We start from the raw sequence: 17923 nt of genomic DNA on the forward strand, positions 1-17923 counted from the left end.
GTTCTATGTTTTATTTTTTAAAAAAGGAAAAATTTAATTGCACACTTAAAAACAATTTATATTAGTAATGGAATCTTTCACATCATTTTTAGAATGATAGTGTAGTACTTTGAAATGAAAGGCTTTTGTACAAGTTAATTTTTGTTTTGAACTAGGGTTTTCTGCTGGAATTTAAAAGTATTTTGAAAATTTGGGTGCAATAAATAAGTTTGGAACAATAAAATATTTAGCTTAAATTAGTTTTGAAAATTTGGGGATTGTAACATTAATCATTTTTCCTGGTTAGGGTACTGTTCTATTACTGGTAGAAGTGTAACTCTAAGCTAAGTAGTCTTGAGAAAGTTCAGGGAAAGTGTATTTGGAAAGAAGTATGTATGTATTATGAATTTTTTGATCCAAAATAAACTTATACTTAATTTCAATTTTTCATGAATATTTTTAATTCATCTCATATTTGTAGTTTTGAATACATTTTTATTTTCAGCAATCAGATATATTTTTAAAGTAAGAAAAATTAGAATGCTTTGTAGTTATGACAGAGTAGTCAGTTCAAATTATTTTGCTTCATAGCGTTCAAGTTGCTCTCTACATTTACGATGTCATCATCCAGGGCTATATCCTGGTGAGAGGGTGCTTGCTCGCTGGGCCCCGTCTTTGCTAACGGTGTGTCCTCTGGCTCGTGGCTTACTTCCTTTGTTCTGTGTTCATATCAATGCAACAAGGAGACTCCCATCTACTTTCCCTGCCACGTTGGGGTTTCATGAGTTGGAAGGTGGAGCATATACATGGACTGCCTTCATGAAGTATTCAATAGAAAATGCTATACAAATGTCAAATGGTATATTTATATCCATTCTTTGTATTTTTTGCTTTGCTTTTAGATTTGAGTAGTTTTAGTTATGTCCATGAAATTAAGCATATATGAAGTTGTGTTTATTTTTAGTCTTACCGATCCTGAAGAGAACATCTTATTAAAGGTTAAAATACTGTTTCTTTTTTTATTTTTTTCCCTTCAGGATTAACAATTGTGTTGGTGAAGATAATCACTGGCTTTTTCTGCAATTGTGTTTCTACACTGAACTTCTTACTTGCTACGCACTGATGTTTTCTTTCTGCCACTATTATTATTTTCTTCCACTAAAAAAGCATAATTTGGTAAGAAATGTTTGTAACCATTAATGTTAGAGTGGCTATAGCATACAGTTATAAATATGTCATTCCTTAAATACAGAATATTGATAATAAAATTTTAAAAACCCTCCAAATTGGTGAATTCTAAAATATATTGGCATGGAGGATGTAGACCTAGTCTGACATTTTCTTTTAATCAGATCTGTTTATTATTATTTGTTAGTGTTAAGTGACCATTTTTTAGAAAGCAGCATATTAGATCTTTTAATATATATATATGGTCTTGGTTTAAAAATATCCATGATAAGGAAAAAAGCTTCTTGTTTCTTTTAGAAATACAAATATAGGATTAGTTGAAGGTTTAAAGGTTTTCAAAGGAACAGTTCAATTCTTGATAAAATGTAAATGAATTTTGTATTTTTAAATATTTAGACTTTAGTACCATTATGTATATTCCAAAATCTGAAGATATGCAAAGTCTAAAATACTTCTGGTCTCAAACATTTTGGATAAGTAGTACTCAACCTGAGCCATTGAGACAGTGCTTTCGTCATTTTGTAGAGGAACTCCAATAGATGTTAAGATTTGCCCTGAATGGTGGTGGTGGTAATGAGAGCAGCAACTAGAACTTTTAATTCCTTGACCGTATATTAACATTGTGCTATGGAATCTCATTTTAATTTTCATTTTAAAGGCTCTTAACAGCTACATAACTTAGGTATAATTTCCTCCCCACTTTTGTAGATAAGGAAACTGATTAATAGAGCTTAAGTAAGGTGCCAAAGCCACAAAGGTAGGAAGTGATTATTTAACTTTGGATTTGAATATGATCTGGTGTTTGTTTTACCGTTATTCCTTGCATTTTATTTGGATTTGGAGTGTCAAAATTTAAAAATACTATGTATGGGGCACTGAGAGATGGTATAATGGTTTTGGACTCCCATGTATTTGACTGCGGTTTGAGTCCCAGACCTGGTAACTTAAAACTCACGCTGCATGCGTGTGCATGCGTGCCCAAAATCCCAAGAAGAGAATGGAAACGCGATTGTGGTGTGGTCCTCCCCCCTGGGGGAGGTGATTTTTAGTTTTCTCTCTCTGTCTCTCTGGTCAGTGCATGCTCCCTATAGCAAAAATCTTTCTCTCTCTCAAAAAAAAAAATGCTATGTATGTGTGTAAGTGTGTCCGAGTGCACATGGGTGTGTATGTGAGAGAGTAAGAGTTAGAGACAGGTAGAGAGCATGTGCCTATGGACATGTGAAGATGTAAGCTAGGTAGGAGGAGTGAAGAAAGAAAAAAACCCTTGACATAAAAGGTGTATTTTTCTTTTCTGTTTATACCAGTTTATTTATATTTATAAAGCATTGTGGTGTACATACAGTTAAATTTTGGAATAAATTTAACATAGACTTTGAATATATAGCACTTACAGACTTTTAAGTGAAAAAGTGAAGTCTTACATATTGGATCTTTTTAGTATATATGATCATTTTGAAAAATTGAAAGAAGATAGTAGCTCTTGTTTGTCTATGTTAGTGAGTCTTGTGATGATTATGCTTATTAAATATAGCTTGAGCAATTAAAATTAGATACTAATAAATTGACAGAAGTTGAAAGGGAAGAATTTCAAATATAGGTGTTTCTGGTATATAACTGGTATTATATAGTTAGAATATAAAATATTGTACATTCCCTGAGTAAGCTGTTTGAAATAATTGAGTCTGTATAAGCATTAAAATGAAATTGTTTAGCAGGATTAAGATCATAATTTTTTTTAAAGTTAAAAAAAATAATAGTGTTATTGTAAAATTGATAGTGGCTCTTTTTTCTTTTATTGGAGAGGTTTTCTTTTTTTTTTTTTTGCTATAGGGCGCGTGTGCTCACCATAAAGAGACAGAGACAGAAAAGCGAGAAATCACCCCCCAGGGAAGATGACCACGCTGCAATCCTTTCTCCTCCATTCTCCTCTTGGGATCTTGGACATGCACGCATACGTGCCCAGTGTGAGTTTAAGCCACGAACTGTGCTCGACTACATGGGAGTCCAGCGACATAGCCATTACACCAACTGCTGGTCCCAATAGTGGCTCTTTAAGAGGGAACACATTGTAGAGTAGTGCAAGGATTGGCAAACTGTGTGCTTTGGGTCCAGTTCAGCTTTTAACCTCTTTTTATTACTTAACTAGAAAATGTTTCGAATTTGTGTTCATATTGTCTGTGGCTGCTTTTGTGCTACTACAGCAGAGTTGAATAGTTGTAACAGAGACATTCTAATCTACAAAGCCTAAAATATTAACTGACTCTTCATATTGTTTGCCATACTCTGGTAATGGAAAGATCCTGGCTTTGTAACCATATGTATCCAGGACCAAAGCTTGGCTTTTCTTTTTACATGTAAACCTTTGGCACATTGTTTAACCACTCTTGAGTTGTAATTTCACTTGAAAAATGTGAGTAATAATGAGATTAAATAAAATACACGTTAAATAACATTTTAATAACATAATAATACAATCTTGGCCTGATGTGTAGCCACTGGGTCTGGGATTTAAAGTGCAGTCAGTCATGTGGGAGTCTAGCACCTTAACCCCCATGCCCACCTGTTAGCCCCAATTGATGCTTTATTTTATAGATCATTTTTCTGGTGAAATTCTCCATTGTGTCATCTGTTTTCCTGTAATTTTTTTTGAAGTTATTTTAATGCCTATGTCTGGTAACTTTAATCTTGAAATCTTCTTGTGAATCTGTTTCTATAGACTTTTTTCCCTCTAAGTTTCCAGATATTTCATACTGTCTTCTGGCAACCCTGACAAGTTTTTAAGTTTTTATTGGATACTAGGTCTTTTGTGTGACAAATTATAGAAGATCTAGTTGATGAGTGCTTTATCTCCAGATATAATTTCTTTTTCTTGTTTTTTTTTTTTTTTCTTTTTTGGGGGGGCAGGAAAAAAGCGAAGGCTTATCATGATCCAATCAGGGGTATGTATAACAATCACTTCTAATGCTAAATAATAGAACATTGGCCTTAATACAGCATTTTTGGAAGATAACAGTTATTGAACTTATTGATATTTTAAAAAGATTTTATGATTTCTCTGATGCTTTTGTGGAGGACTAATTTCAGTTTGCCTTTATTCTTATGGTATAGTCCTTCAGAAGTCTGAACTAAAACACTGAGTGGTGCTGTTGTGATTGTGCCCTTCAGTTGTTTCCTGGTCCTGTGAGATTGCAGGGTTCCAGAAGGCCTGAGTATCAGTTCTGCTTAGGCTTTCATTCAGTACTGCTTATGAACTGGCAAGAACCTTAAGGTAAAAAGCAGTACAGATTGTAGGACTCACCTTAATGTATGTCTGCTCTCCCTGGGATCTTGGCCTTTTAAGTTCTGGCCAGCTTGGCTACTTTCCAGGAGATTCAGACCACCATTTACTTGTTAATTAATTGGGTTTTATCTGACTTTTAATAATGTTCATTGTGGGAGGGTTGGTCTTGTACAAACTGTTTTCTTGTAAGTATCCGTGGCAATAGCATTCTCTTTCAAAATTTCTTCCCGGATGATTCTAATCACTGTTGCCTAATTGCACGACTCCAGGAGGCAACATTCACATCATGTCCATGTAGATGGTACCCCGTGGAGTTGTGCAGTGCCAGACTTCTGTGGCGGTAGAGTAGAGAACTGACTGTGATAGACTTCGGAAGTGAGGTGGAGCTCAACCAATGGAGACTTGAAGGATGTCATTGGTAGACAGTGAAACGCTAAAAAAAAAGGCTTGAGTGGTAATTGGAAAAATTGTTTTTAGTCACATCTGTTGTAAAATACCATCTACATGGCAGATAGGTCCTACTTTATAGGACATTCATTCTACTCATTGAGGCTTATGTCTAAAGTTGGACTTGTGTTCATAGAAATGTATATATCAGATGTGCTTGCTATGAAAATATTTAGATTAATTAAGATCTTTAGTGACTCAATAAAATGTGGGGGAAAACAGTATAGAAAGCAAGCATAGATACCAGAGACAGTATGGGAGGAGAGTGGGAGATGGCAGAGGGTAAGAGATAGGGAATCAAGAATCAAGGACGAGGAAAAAAAATAAATGCAAAACATATAGGAAACAAGAAATAGAAAAATTATTTGTTGATGATAATATGTATGCTGAAGTGCTTGATTGAGCCAATATGCAGTGTACTCTGGATGGAAAATCTCATTTTGTATGTTGTAATGATATACAGTGAATGAATGTAAATAAATTTAATTTTTTTTTTTTTTTGGAGAGGTTTTTGCTATAGGGCACGTGCGCTCGCCAGACAGACAGAGAGAGACAGAGAGACAGAAAGCGAGAAATCACCCCCCAGGGGGGATGGCCACGCCGCAATCCCTTCTCCTCCATTCTCCTCTTGGGATCTTGGGCATGCACGCACACGCGCCTGGCGTGAGATTTAAGCCACCAGGTCCGGGACGCGAGCCGCGGTTGACTACGTGGGAGTCCAGCGACATAGCCATTACGCTAACTGCTGGTTCCCAATAAATTTAAATTTTTAAAAAAAGGTAAGTAATATAACTTTTTTTAAAAAAAAAATTGCCAGGGGGCATGTGTGCTCATTCAAGAGATAGGGGCAGACAAATGGGTGTGGAAAGTGAGAGAGCATCCCTGATGGAGCGTGGTTATGCCATAAGCCCTCCTCCATTTCCCTGTCCTTTTGAGATTCGGGCGTGCATGCACTTGTGCCTGGAGTGTTTCTCAAGTTGTCAGAACTGTGCAATTGGACATGTGGGATCCAACTACCTTAACTGCCACACCATGGGTTGCCCAAACATTGTTTTTACAATAGTCATTCTTTTAAAGATTATACATGTTTTTTGAATAAAGATAGAACATTATTTTCATTAACTTTAGTATGGTAGTGGTAGTCACCACGACTACCATTAGCACTGTAAAAAAAAGTTAAAAATTTTTTTTGCAAGAAGGGTGTGCCCTCACCAGAAAGGTACAGAGAGACAGAGGGGTTTAAGCAGGAACGCACCCCTTATGGGACTGGTCACATAACAATCTCTTCTCCATTTCCCCATCCTTTCGGTAATTTGGGCAGGCACACATGCACCTGGCATGTGTTTCAAGCCTCTGAGTCAGAAGTCTACCTGTGCTTTTGACTGTGGGGTCTAGCTCACATAACCATCAGGCCACAGGCTGGCCCGATAATTTTTTTTTTTTTTTTTTTTTTTTTTATATTGCGTGCGGCCAGACTGACAGAGACAGACGGAGAGACAGAAAGCAAGAAATCCCCCCCCCCCCCAGGGGGGTTGGCCACACAGCAATCCCTTCTCCATTCTCCTCTCAAGATCTTGGGCACGCATGCACACACGCCTGGCGTGAGTTTAAGCCACTGGGTCTGGGATGCGAACCATGGTCGACTACGTGGGAGTTCAGCAACATAGCCATTACGCTAACTGCTGGTCCCTGGCCCAATACTTTTTAAAAAAATGTTTATAGTTTATTTCATGAGAGAGAGGCAGCACCCCTAATAGAGTCATAATGCCATGATCTAGCCTTAGCCAGCCCCAGATCACAGGCACAATAGGCGTCCAGTTACCCAGGGAGGTCTCTGGATGTGAACCAGGAAACTCCCATGTGGGTCTGTCTCACAGTGTCATGTTTTATCACTGTGCCACCATTCAGCCTCCCTTACAACCCCCAAAAGAAATGTTTCACAGTGGAGTACTTGCCAGACAATCTTGCCCCATCAGTTTTATAAAAGCTTTTTTTATTTCTTTCATGAGAGCAATACAGGCACTCCCAACAGTGTCCTCACCCTTGCCCCTGTTCCTCCTGTAATTGTGGACATGTGCACATACACACACTCCCATCTTAACTTCCAAGCCAACTTGTCCGGGACTGTTCCACCCCGTCCCATCTGGCCTGGATCACAGGCATGGAAGTGTTCAGTGAGGTCCTGGGACACAAACCCAGGACCTTTTTTCTTACAGGTCCAGTTGCATTACCACTTCACTACTACTTGGCCTCTATCCATTTTTTTTTTTTTAAATAAGTTCTTCCCTGTGTCCCTTTTATTTGTCTCTAAAATAAACAATAAAAACGATTATGTGCATAAAGCTAACCAGATAGTGTCAGAAACTTCTTTCATTCACCTTGTTATCTTTTCTGTTATTTTCCCCAAAGGTCCCTTACTGTCTTTGGGGATTGTATTAGTGATTGTATTATGTTCATTTTTCTCATGACAGTAATGACACAGCTTAAATGTGCCATGCACTTTGACCCCATGTTCATCTGTCAGTCAGACCGAAGCGAAAGCTTTAGTCTACATTTTCTTTTTACCCAATTAAAGAGATAGATGGCAGCATAGCATCTTTTCTAGCTTGTCTTTTAATTCTGAAGCCAGGTACTTATTCTCTGAGTTAGAAATGAAAGTGTTAACAATTCTTAGGTGTTTGTTATATTTTTTTTTTTTTTTAAGATGAAAGTGTTTACTCACTAGACAAAAGGAAAACAAAGTGGTTGCCTTTTGACCATTGTTATAAGGCACTTAACCTGTATTCATTAGACAATTGATACACAATGGTGATGCTCATGAGAAAGACAGTTAAGAGAAGGCAGGTTCTTTACATATTCAGGGAAATGAAGATTAGGAGCTTGATTTTCTTCCATTTCTTTCTCATTTCTTATTGTTTTCAGGAGAGTTCTTTCTGTGCTATATTATTTTAATTTCTTTGCAGTTACCACGTTGCTAGTAATTTAACACTTTTTAAGATTTCTTCTTTTAAAAATTTGCTGTAGGTTGTGTGCACTTGCTAGAGAGAGATAGAGAGAGGGAGCAATAAATGAGAAAGTACTCCCCAGGGATGGCCATACTGCAGTTCCTTCTCTATGTTCCTCTTGGGATTTGGGCATGAGCACACACACATGCTCCAATTTATTTTCTAAGCCATCTTATCCAAGACTAGAACAGCGTAGCAGACCATGTGGGATCCAGCGGCCTTACTCACTGTTCTACCTGGCTGACTCTTTAGAATTCTTCTTCTTAATATTTACTTTAAAAATATCCATCTGTCCTGGGCATTCAATAACTTATAAGTTTTTGCTCTTTGAAGTTTTGATGTAGTATTTGAATAAGTTCTTTGTTGAGAGGAGGAAGGACTAAGAAGTGTTAGGAGATAAGGAATTTATATTTCATCTAGAATCAGTGCCCAAATTTAGGATTTGTTTTCCCAGCTGGTAGATATTTATTTACATTCTAAGTCTTGTACTAAACAAAGCATATGGACCTAAAATAAATTGGTACATACTATTGTCTTTGAAAATAGTTATTAAATTTTTTTAAAATTCTCAATTAGAAGAAAATCCAATCTAGAAAAATTATAGAGACTTGAGTAATAGGTTTCTAAATAAGTAGTAATAAATTTAAATGTCTTTGTTAAAATCACAAAATTAGTAAAGATTACAACCTTTATGATGTTCAGAGAATTTTTTTCAATATTAAGCAGTAAATTTGACTATTATTTACATTTGTAATGCCAATATAATGTTGAATTTTACTTAAAACTCTTCTTGATACTAATATTTTTAAGTAGTTTTTGGGGTGAAAATTATTGTAGATATTTTAAAATCTGTGAATTTGGGGATGATTTGGCATTTTTAAAGGAGTAAAACAGGTGGATTTTGAAGAAAATTAACTTTTATCTTTGACCAATGTCCATAATTGACTGTTTCACATAGTTATTTTAAATGTTTATAAGTAGGTGCCTAGTCATTTGATATGTTTTTAAGTTATTAAAAAAAAAATGGGACGAGCAAGTGGTATGGTGGTTAAGGCGTTTGACTGCATCATGACTGACTGCTGTTCAAGTCCAGGACCTGATAGCTTGAAAATCATGCCAGATGCATGTGTGTGTATGCCCAAAATCCCAAGAGGAAAATGCAGGGAAAGGGGTTGTGGCATGGCAGTCTGCCCTGGAGGATGATTCTTCACTTTCCCCTTCTCTCTCTCTGTCTCTCTGCCAGGTGCTTGTGCCCTATTGCAAGAAACTAAAAAATAAAAACGTTGCATTTTGTGTACTGGTTGTTTACCAAAGTCAGTTCTAGAAAATTACAACTTAAAAAAATAATTATTTTATTTAACTTTATTTATTTTAATTTGGCCAGAGAGAAAAAGAAAGAAACCAAGCAGTTCCAGTACTCAAACCACAGTCGGTCATGTGTGAGTCCAGTGCCCTTAACCACCACGCCACCTGCCGGACACCTTACAATTTTTTAATTAAATTCTATGAAGGAAAGTATAACTACATTTAAAGAGTAAACTTTAAAAAATTATTATATTTGATTAATAGGTATTTTATTAGTCATACATTTTCATGACTTTTATATTATTTGTTTTAGTGGACAATGTCTACTTCCTTAAAATACACCTTTGAGAATAAATAATACGGTTCTCACTTTACGGGCAAAGTGACTGAGAATCAGAGATTCACTAAGGTTTCCAGTCGTGGAATAACCACTTGGCAGAGATTTGATTTGGACCCATTTCTATCTGCTTTTAAGTTATGTTCTTGTATAGAGTACTAAGCTCACTCCGCTTCTTGGATCTTTTCCTAAAGAATTTTTTTTTTAGCACATTGTTATACCATTGGTTTTATAAAAACTTTAAATACAGATTAAAAATGCTAATGCATCAGAATAGCAGATGGTGTGGAGGTTAAGATGCTGCATCTCACATGGCTGACTCTGTGGGTCGAATCCCAGACCGTGGCTTGAAAATCATACCAGGCACTTGCATGTGTGCATGCCCAAAGTCTCGAGAGCATGGGAGAAAGGATTGTAGTGTGGCCATCTCCCCAGGTGATTTCTCACTTTCTCTCTCTGTCTCTGTATCTCTTTGGTGAGTGTATACCCCTTTTGGAAAAACAAAAACAAAATACTAAAGCAGCAGAAAATCCCAGCTGTTCAGAGAAGGTTCAGTGAACCTTATAATTTGCTATTTGTATTTTATTGAGGTAACTCATTGTCTAACACAACGATGGTCAACTATATCTTATAGAGGAATGGTAGTAGAATAAAAATATTTTTAAAAATACACACCTGCTGGCCTAGCCTCAGTGGTACAGGCAGTGGGGCGCCGTCGGAGATGCTGTAGACCATGTGGGGAGGCTCTGGGTTTGTTTCCCAGGTCTGCCTCAGTATACTGGGCATGCCTGCAGATGTGTTTCCAGTCCTCGCTGCCTCCAGGGTGGCAGGGAAGATCATGGTATGAAGACTCTGTCCAGGGTGCTTATTTCCTCCAGGAATAAGTAAATAAACTTAAAAAATCAAATACTATTTCTCTACATGAGGAAATATAGTTGTTGTTTTTTTTCCCCAATAAATTGTTGCTATTAGTGTCAGATTATGCAGCTAATCATTTGTGGCATACCACTTCTAAAGTTACATCTTTTACATTGTTTTTAGATGAAGTAGATTCAGATAATTTCTAATTAACTACTTTATACATATTTTTATGTAAAGGGCAAATACGAACATGCTAAATTATGTTTAAGGCTATGAGAGCAGGGGGTGACAGAAGGGGAAGAAAAGGGAGGGAGTTTCAATAAAGGACATACTGCCAGTATTCAGAAGAGGAAAATAAATAATGATGAGCAGCTCAGCCAACTTCTCTGTGAGGGAGGTACATTATTATTATTCCGATTGGCTGATGTCTAATAGCGTTGCTAGGGATTTATGTCAGATAGAACAGTGCCACAGAGTTACTTGCCTAGCCTTTTGGCTAACAACGAATAGAAGTAGACAGAAGACTTGATTGCAGGGAGCTTTGAATACTGGTAGATCTCTTCATATAATCCATTTTAATTTTCTCATAGAGTTCATTTTAAAGTAGCCTGAGTACTTCTGCTGTTACAAAAAAAAAAAATAGACTTTACCTAAGGAGCTTTGTTTTCTTAGTATCTACAAGTGATTCATTTACTTTGGTCACTGGAGAGTGGATAAAACTACTGAAATTTATTTACCTTTCTGGATCTTTGGCAAGAAGAGTCAAGAATAGTGTGGAATTAAGATGGCTATGAGATGAAAATTAGTTTGAATGTTAGTATGACAGTAATTTGACTTCTTTGTGTATCTTGCTAGTAGATGCTAGTAGTGATATCGTGCTTGGTGATGCTTTTTTTTTGGCTTGAAAAGAATATGCCAGACATGCAGTTTCTGTTTGTAAAGAAAGAAGACTATGCCATTATTTTAACAACTGTCAGTTCTATTTGTCAACGTAATTTCTGTGCTTTTAGTGACAGGTGGAACACAGATACCTTATATCTTGACCTTGCCCTGCAATACCAGGTTGACTGAATATATGCCCTCATTAAATGTGTTCATAGAGGCAAATTAGTTATAAAAATATTACAGCAGTTAGCGTAGAAGATTTAGCAATTTTTCTTTCTCTGTGGAACTGTCTCAGTTACTTTGAGTTCAGATGGTTAAAAATGGCAGCAGTGTTACTCTCTCACTATTCTTGTCCTTTGGCCAAACACTGCAGCACTGCAGTAATGGTAAGTGCAGCAAGAAAATATGTCACCCTGTTCTCTTTCTGCATTTTCAACTCTTCCAGAATTTTTACTGCTAAAATATAGTGAGGCAGACAGATTTTTTTTTCTGATCTGTTTTACCCTCTGCTATGAACCTGGCAAGCACGTAATCAGTAAAATTTGCTCTTGAAGACAGTTGCATACATGTCTGCACCAAAAATCTAATGAATGATTCTGAATACTCAATGATAGCCATCAGAGCTGTTAAGCAGCACTTGTTTTCTTTAGATATTAATTTCCATTAGGTTGTAATAAGACTGAAAAAGTATATTTGACCTGTAGTGAAGGGAGAAGGTACAGAATAAGCCTTCAAATTATTTGTCTGTATTTTGGAATATAATAAACTTAACCTAAGGCCCATTCCAAAAAGTGCTGATAACCATACAAATATAATGAGATTTTATTTTAGGGTTAGAGTAAAATTATTTAGTTCAATGCAAGAGTAATTGCCACACGAACCTATCCTCAGCATGTGAAGTCATTTTTTTAGTCATCTTGAAAAGATCTAAGCTATTTCCTATTCTGAACAACAGAGGAAAAACCAAATCCCTTACCAATGGTACACTGGTCATTCTTAATGGGGAGGAGGAACACAATGGTCCCAAGGACATTTGGTAAAGTCTGGAGACATTTTTGGTTATCCCAACTGTGGGAGTACTACTGGCACCTAGTAGAGGCCAGGGAAGCGGCTAAATACCCTACAGTGTGTTAGGCAGCCCCACACCACAAAGAATGATCCAGTCCTTGTATCAGTAGCGCAGAGGCTGAGAAACCATGCAGTTGGAGTAAGATCACAAATACAGCATGTGTTGTTAGTTTTCAGACTAGTTTCATAAAAACAAAGGAAACTACTTATAAAGCAAAATTTCTCAATAAAACTTGCTTCATAGATAAACTGATTGATAAATAGTCATGTTATATGTGAAAGTTTTATTTGTAAAACACAGTTATGTTTTGTTCTTTTTTGTTTTTCAAATTGTGAAGAACAGTGCTTCAGTCCTCCAGTAAATATTACTGAGTCATCCAGTAAATATTACTGAGTGCCTCTGTGTGTGCCAGCCCCTCGCTTAGACTATCAGGCTGTAGCAGTGAACAAAGAAGTACCTTCATCTAAGAGCTTATAAGCTAATGGAGGAGACAGGCAATAAGCATCTATATGGTAAACATGATAAGTATTATGAAGTATAATCAAGCAGTGTGGGAACGGAGAGTGATCATGATGATGTGGTCACAGAAGGCTTTCTCATAGTGACACTTAAGCAGAGATCTGGGACTCAAGCCAGTCACTGTTCCTGGGGAGGAAGAGCATTGCAGAGAGGGGAAAGGACCCATGCCAAGCCCCTGAGGTGGGAGCATGCTGAACATTTTCAAGGAACAGTTGGGAGGCTAGTTTGTCTTGAGTGGAGTGCGTAAGGGAGATGGTAATAGGACCTGAAAGGAGAATGGCAGTGACTGGAGGTAGGACTTTGTTTAGTTAAAATGTTTAGTAACTGGGAGGGTCCAGCAGGTGGCATAATGGTTACATTGCTGGACTCCCACCCAGTAGGCCACAGTTCGAGACCGGACCCAATGACTTAGAACTCATACCAGGCATGTGTGTGTGGCCAAGATCCCAAGAGGAGAATGGAACTGAAGGGATTACGTTGTGGCCATTCCCCCTGGAGAATGATTTCTTGCTTTCTGTCTCTTTGTTGAGCCCATGTGCCTTATAGCAAAATCTCTCTTAAAAAAATGTTTAGTAATTGGACGGGACCAGCAGTTGGTGTAATATGTCGCTGGATTCTCATGTAGTTGACCACGATTCAAGTCCTGGACTCTGCGGCTGGGTGCATGTGCGTGCGTGCCCAAGATCCTGAGAGGAGAATGGAGGAGAAGGGATTGTGGCGTGGCCATCCGCCCGGGGGGTGATTTCTCGCTTTTTGTCTCTCTGTCTTTCTGGTGAGTGCACGCACCCTATAGCAAAACCTCTCAAAAAAAAAAAAAAAGTTTAGTGATTTAGTAATTAGAACTCTGGACACTATTAGAGGGTTTTAAGCAATTACACAATCTCATCTACATTTTAGGAAGAAAGTTCTGATTGCTGTGAAGAATAAACTGAGGGACCTGCAGTACAGCAGGAAGACCATTGCTAGCCTAAAGTGCTGTTCAGGCATAAGGTGATTATGGCAGTGGTGGAAGTGTTAACAAGTGATCTTCTGTTACAGTTTAAAGAGCTAGCGGGCTTTGGTGATGATTTGTATGAGATAGAAAGTGAAAAGTCAAGGACAATTGTAAGGTTTCATGGCCTGAACAACTGGAAGAATGGTGATAGCTGAAATGAGGGGGTCCCAGGGAAATGTAGGTTTTAGGAAGAAGGTAAAGGTTTTAGCTTTATACATGTTTACTTTGAGCACCTGTTTGCCATCCAAGAGGAGATGTTAACTAAGCAGCTAGATATGGGAATCTGGATTTCATTGGAGTTGTCTGAGCCATTAATATAAATTTGGGAACTCTCTAATAAAGATCTATTTAATGCTGTGAGTTGGGAGTGGTGGGAGAAAGAGGCAGCTGCAAATCACTTAGAAATGGCGCTGATGCAGAATCTGAAGCCTAAATTTCAAGAGGATGAGAGAGTGCTGTGTTTTCATGGAGCTCTTCTTTATGAAGCAAAGCATGTGAAAGTTGCCATAAAGAATAAGCAAGTGAAATACTTTTATACAGTACAGTGGTTGGAATAAAAATTGGGGTGAATGGGTTCCAGAGAGCAGAGTACTCAAATAAATGGACATCAATCTGCAGAAACAGTGAGAACTTCAAAAAGCCAATCAGGAGCAGTGTGCAGAGAGCAAGATGAGAGGGGCTGCCCCAGGAAAGAGGAATCTTGTCTACAACAGAAAAATATTGAAGTGGAAACAAAAAAGAATTAACAGAAAATATCCGGAAATGAAGTTGGTGGCAGTACCAGTGAGACATCTCAGCCTCCTCGGAATAAAAGGGTCCGGGTAGATCCCACTGTTGAAAATGAGGAAACATTCATGGACAGAGTTGAAGATAAAGATTCCTGAAGAGCTAAAACCATGGTTTGTTGATGACTGGGACTTAATTGCCAGGCAAAACCAGCTCTTTTATCTTCCTGCTCAGAAGAATGTGGATTCCATTCTGGAGGATTATGCAAATTATAAGAAATCTCAAGGAAACACAGATAATAAGGAGAATGCTGTTGATGAAGCTGTGGCAGGGATGAAAACACTTCAGCGTCATGTTGGGCACTCAGTTACTCTACAAGTCTGAGACCACAGTATGCCGAGATCCTTGCAGATCACCCTGATGAGCCTATGTCCCAGGTGTTTGGAGCTCACCTACTTAGATTATTTGTACAGATTGGTGTGATGTTGGCCTGTACACCTCTGATGAGAAGAGCCTTGCTTTATTATTGAATTATCTTTACGATTTTCTAAAGTACCTGGCAAAGAATTCTGCAACTTTGTTGAGTGCCAGTGATAATGAAGTGGCTTCCCCCAAGTACCATCGGAAAGCTGTGTGAGAGGCTCACTCACTCACCTACGTTTGGATCTTTGAAAACACATTTTTGTTCTTAGTCCTTCTCTTGTACAAACGATGTACTTTGAAGATGTTAGTGCACAACAGAATTGATGTTTGTTTTCTGTTTGATTTTAAACAAAGAAAATAAAAGGGGTTCGGCTCCTTTTTTCTTTTCTTTCTACTTAAATAAAAAAAAAATATTTAATGCTGTTGGTTGAATATTTTCTAGAGAGTGACTGTAGAGAAGGAAAGAGTTCTGAAGAACAAGCCCTAGGCACTGTTAAGTTTCAAAAATCAGAAGGATTAGGAAGAGCAAGATGGGTGAGTAAGAAGCTGCAGCCTGTGAAGCAGGAGGAAAACCGTGCTGAGAGAGAGCGCGTCAAGAAAGTTGATATACTGGAGGAGAAACTATACCAACGGATAAGGAATGTCAGCAGATAGTGAGTTGAATGCATTGGGGGAGCCAGGGATGGGTGATGAAACAGTGCTGGGTCAGTGAAATAGTGGATCCAGCTGAGGTTGAGAATTATCTGACATTGATGATCTGCAGGGCTTTAGCTCAGAACATGGGAGATGGTGTTCAGAGGGTGGCATACATGACCTTGTGATTATGTTATGGGTATAGTTATTGGAAATAAATACAGTGCAGGATGTATTTTTAGAATTTGGATTGAGATTATAAGAAGGAATGAATTCAAGGAATTCACAGGCCAGGTATGGAAAGAATCATTCGATGGATCATAGAGAGCCAAATCTGACTCTTGGCTTATTTTTACTTAGCTTGTATCAAAAGACAGTGCTCTTATCACTTTCTTGCATGTAACAGTTTTCAAATTTTAAATTATATAATTCTATCTACCAGATAGCAGTATAGGAATATTACTTCATGTAAATGCCCCTTTCCTCCACTTGTTTGTGTATGAAGACATGACCGTGTGTTCATTTTGCCTACGTATTTCTCTGATTATCTCTGCAATTGCACATGTGTAACTATCTCTGGGTAGTAGTCTGTCTCTTTACATGTTGGGGAATGAGATTCTGTTCTCTTATCTAGATTTCTTCTTCATTTTCATTCATTCGTTCGTTTCACTCAATAAATATTTACTGAGCCCCTGCCATGAACTAGAGCTCATTTTAAGCTACAGAGACTCATCATTGAACAAGACAGGCAAAAATCCCCATCTCCATGAAACATACATACTCTGGACTCACTCTATAGCACAGTGGTTACGTGGCGTGCCATGGAAACTAGATCCCACATGACCAGCAGGGATTTGAACACCATTCGCAGTGACTTGAAAACCACGCAGGGTTGCATGTGCATGTGCTCAGGAGCCTAATGGGATGGAGAACTGGTGGTGTATGACCAGTCCTCATGGAGGCGGGGGAACTTGTTGCTTTCTCTCTCTCTTTCAAGTGTGCATGCAGCCTTTGACATTAAAGAAAAAGAAGAAATGTTACTGTTTCTAAGAGAGATAGATAATGAAAAAATAAATGAGTAAATATGTATCATATGGAGATAAGTTCTGTGAGAAAAATAAAACAGGGCAAGGACATGGGGATTACTGGGGTTTTTGTACTTCAGCTAAGGAAAAATTCTCTTAGGTGATATCTAAGAAGAAACTTGAAGAAGGTGAGGGACTAAGATTATGTGAGTCTGGGGAAAGTGTTTCCTGGAAGAACGAATGGAGTGGCCCTGATGTGGGAGTTTGCAAGATATACAACATTTGAGAAATAGCAAGGAGTTCTGTGTGGTTGGATCAGAGTGGGCCAGGAAGAAAGTGATGGATGAGGCCAGAGCGCCCACTTGACTCTTCCTCTCACTGTTTTCCTGTGTCACTTAGATTCTTTTCTGTTATCTTTCATGACTATTGCTGTTTCTTCTCCCATAGAACATTTGTAACTAAATTTTACTTTATATTTTATTAAATGTATTTTCAAAGAGTAACTTTTTTCTAAAAAATAATATGAAGGACTTCAAATTTGAAGTTTGTGGAGAAATGGAATTAGAGTACCAGTTTATTCTGATGCAAAATATTTTTTTGAAATTTATGCATAAGTTTTAGAAATACGCATATTCCAGGGACCAGCAGATGGTGCAATGGCTATGTCACTGGACTCCCATGTAGTCGACTGCGGTTCGAGTCCCGGACTCGGTGGCTTAAACTCATGCTGGGTGCATGTACATGGGTGCCCAAGATCCCAAGAGGAGAAAGGAGGAGAAGGGATTGCGGTGTGGCCATCTCCCCGGGGGGTGATTTCTCGCTTTCTTTCTTTTTATCTCTCTCTGTCTTTCTGGTGAATGCACATGCCCTATAGCAAAAACCTCTTTAAAAAAAGGAAGAAAGGTTATGTGTACGTTCCTTTGGATACTATTGAACAGTTTTTCAAAGTAGTTGTATCAAGTTAAACTCCTACCAACAGGGTATATAAGTTCAGATTGGTTCACAACCTCACTGATGCTATTTTATATCTTCTTAATGTTAGCCATTTAGGTGTGTGTGAGCAGTACTTCATTGCATTTTGATTTATATTTCTCTAATAACTGATGGTATTGAGCCTCTTTTCATCCATTATTTTATGACTATATAAATAGCCTATTTACAGGGCCAGCAAGTGGCATGGTGGTTAAGGGTCCTGGACTCCCACATGGCTGACCATGGTTCAAGTCCCGGACCTGGAGGCTTGGCTT

The 17923-nt window shown here is 37.9% G+C and overlaps 1 protein-coding gene across 1 annotated transcript in view; it reads left to right on the top strand.

Moving 5' to 3' along the window:
* ZDHHC21 (zDHHC palmitoyltransferase 21) overlaps nt 1-17923 on the top strand; it is a 61730-nt gene that overhangs the window by 21756 nt on the left and 22051 nt on the right. Inside the window, exon 5 of the mRNA XM_006163838.3 lies at nt 1017-1155. Within this exon, the coding sequence (XP_006163900.1) occupies nt 1017-1155 (139 nt within the window). The remainder of the gene's footprint in view (nt 1-1016; nt 1156-17923) is intronic.

The sequence above is a fragment of the Tupaia chinensis genome, unplaced genomic scaffold, assembly GCF_000334495.1.
Source record: "Tupaia chinensis unplaced genomic scaffold, TupChi_1.0 Scaffold143247_2, whole genome shotgun sequence".
In the NCBI taxonomy this organism is placed as follows: Eukaryota; Metazoa; Chordata; class Mammalia; order Scandentia; family Tupaiidae; genus Tupaia; species Tupaia belangeri.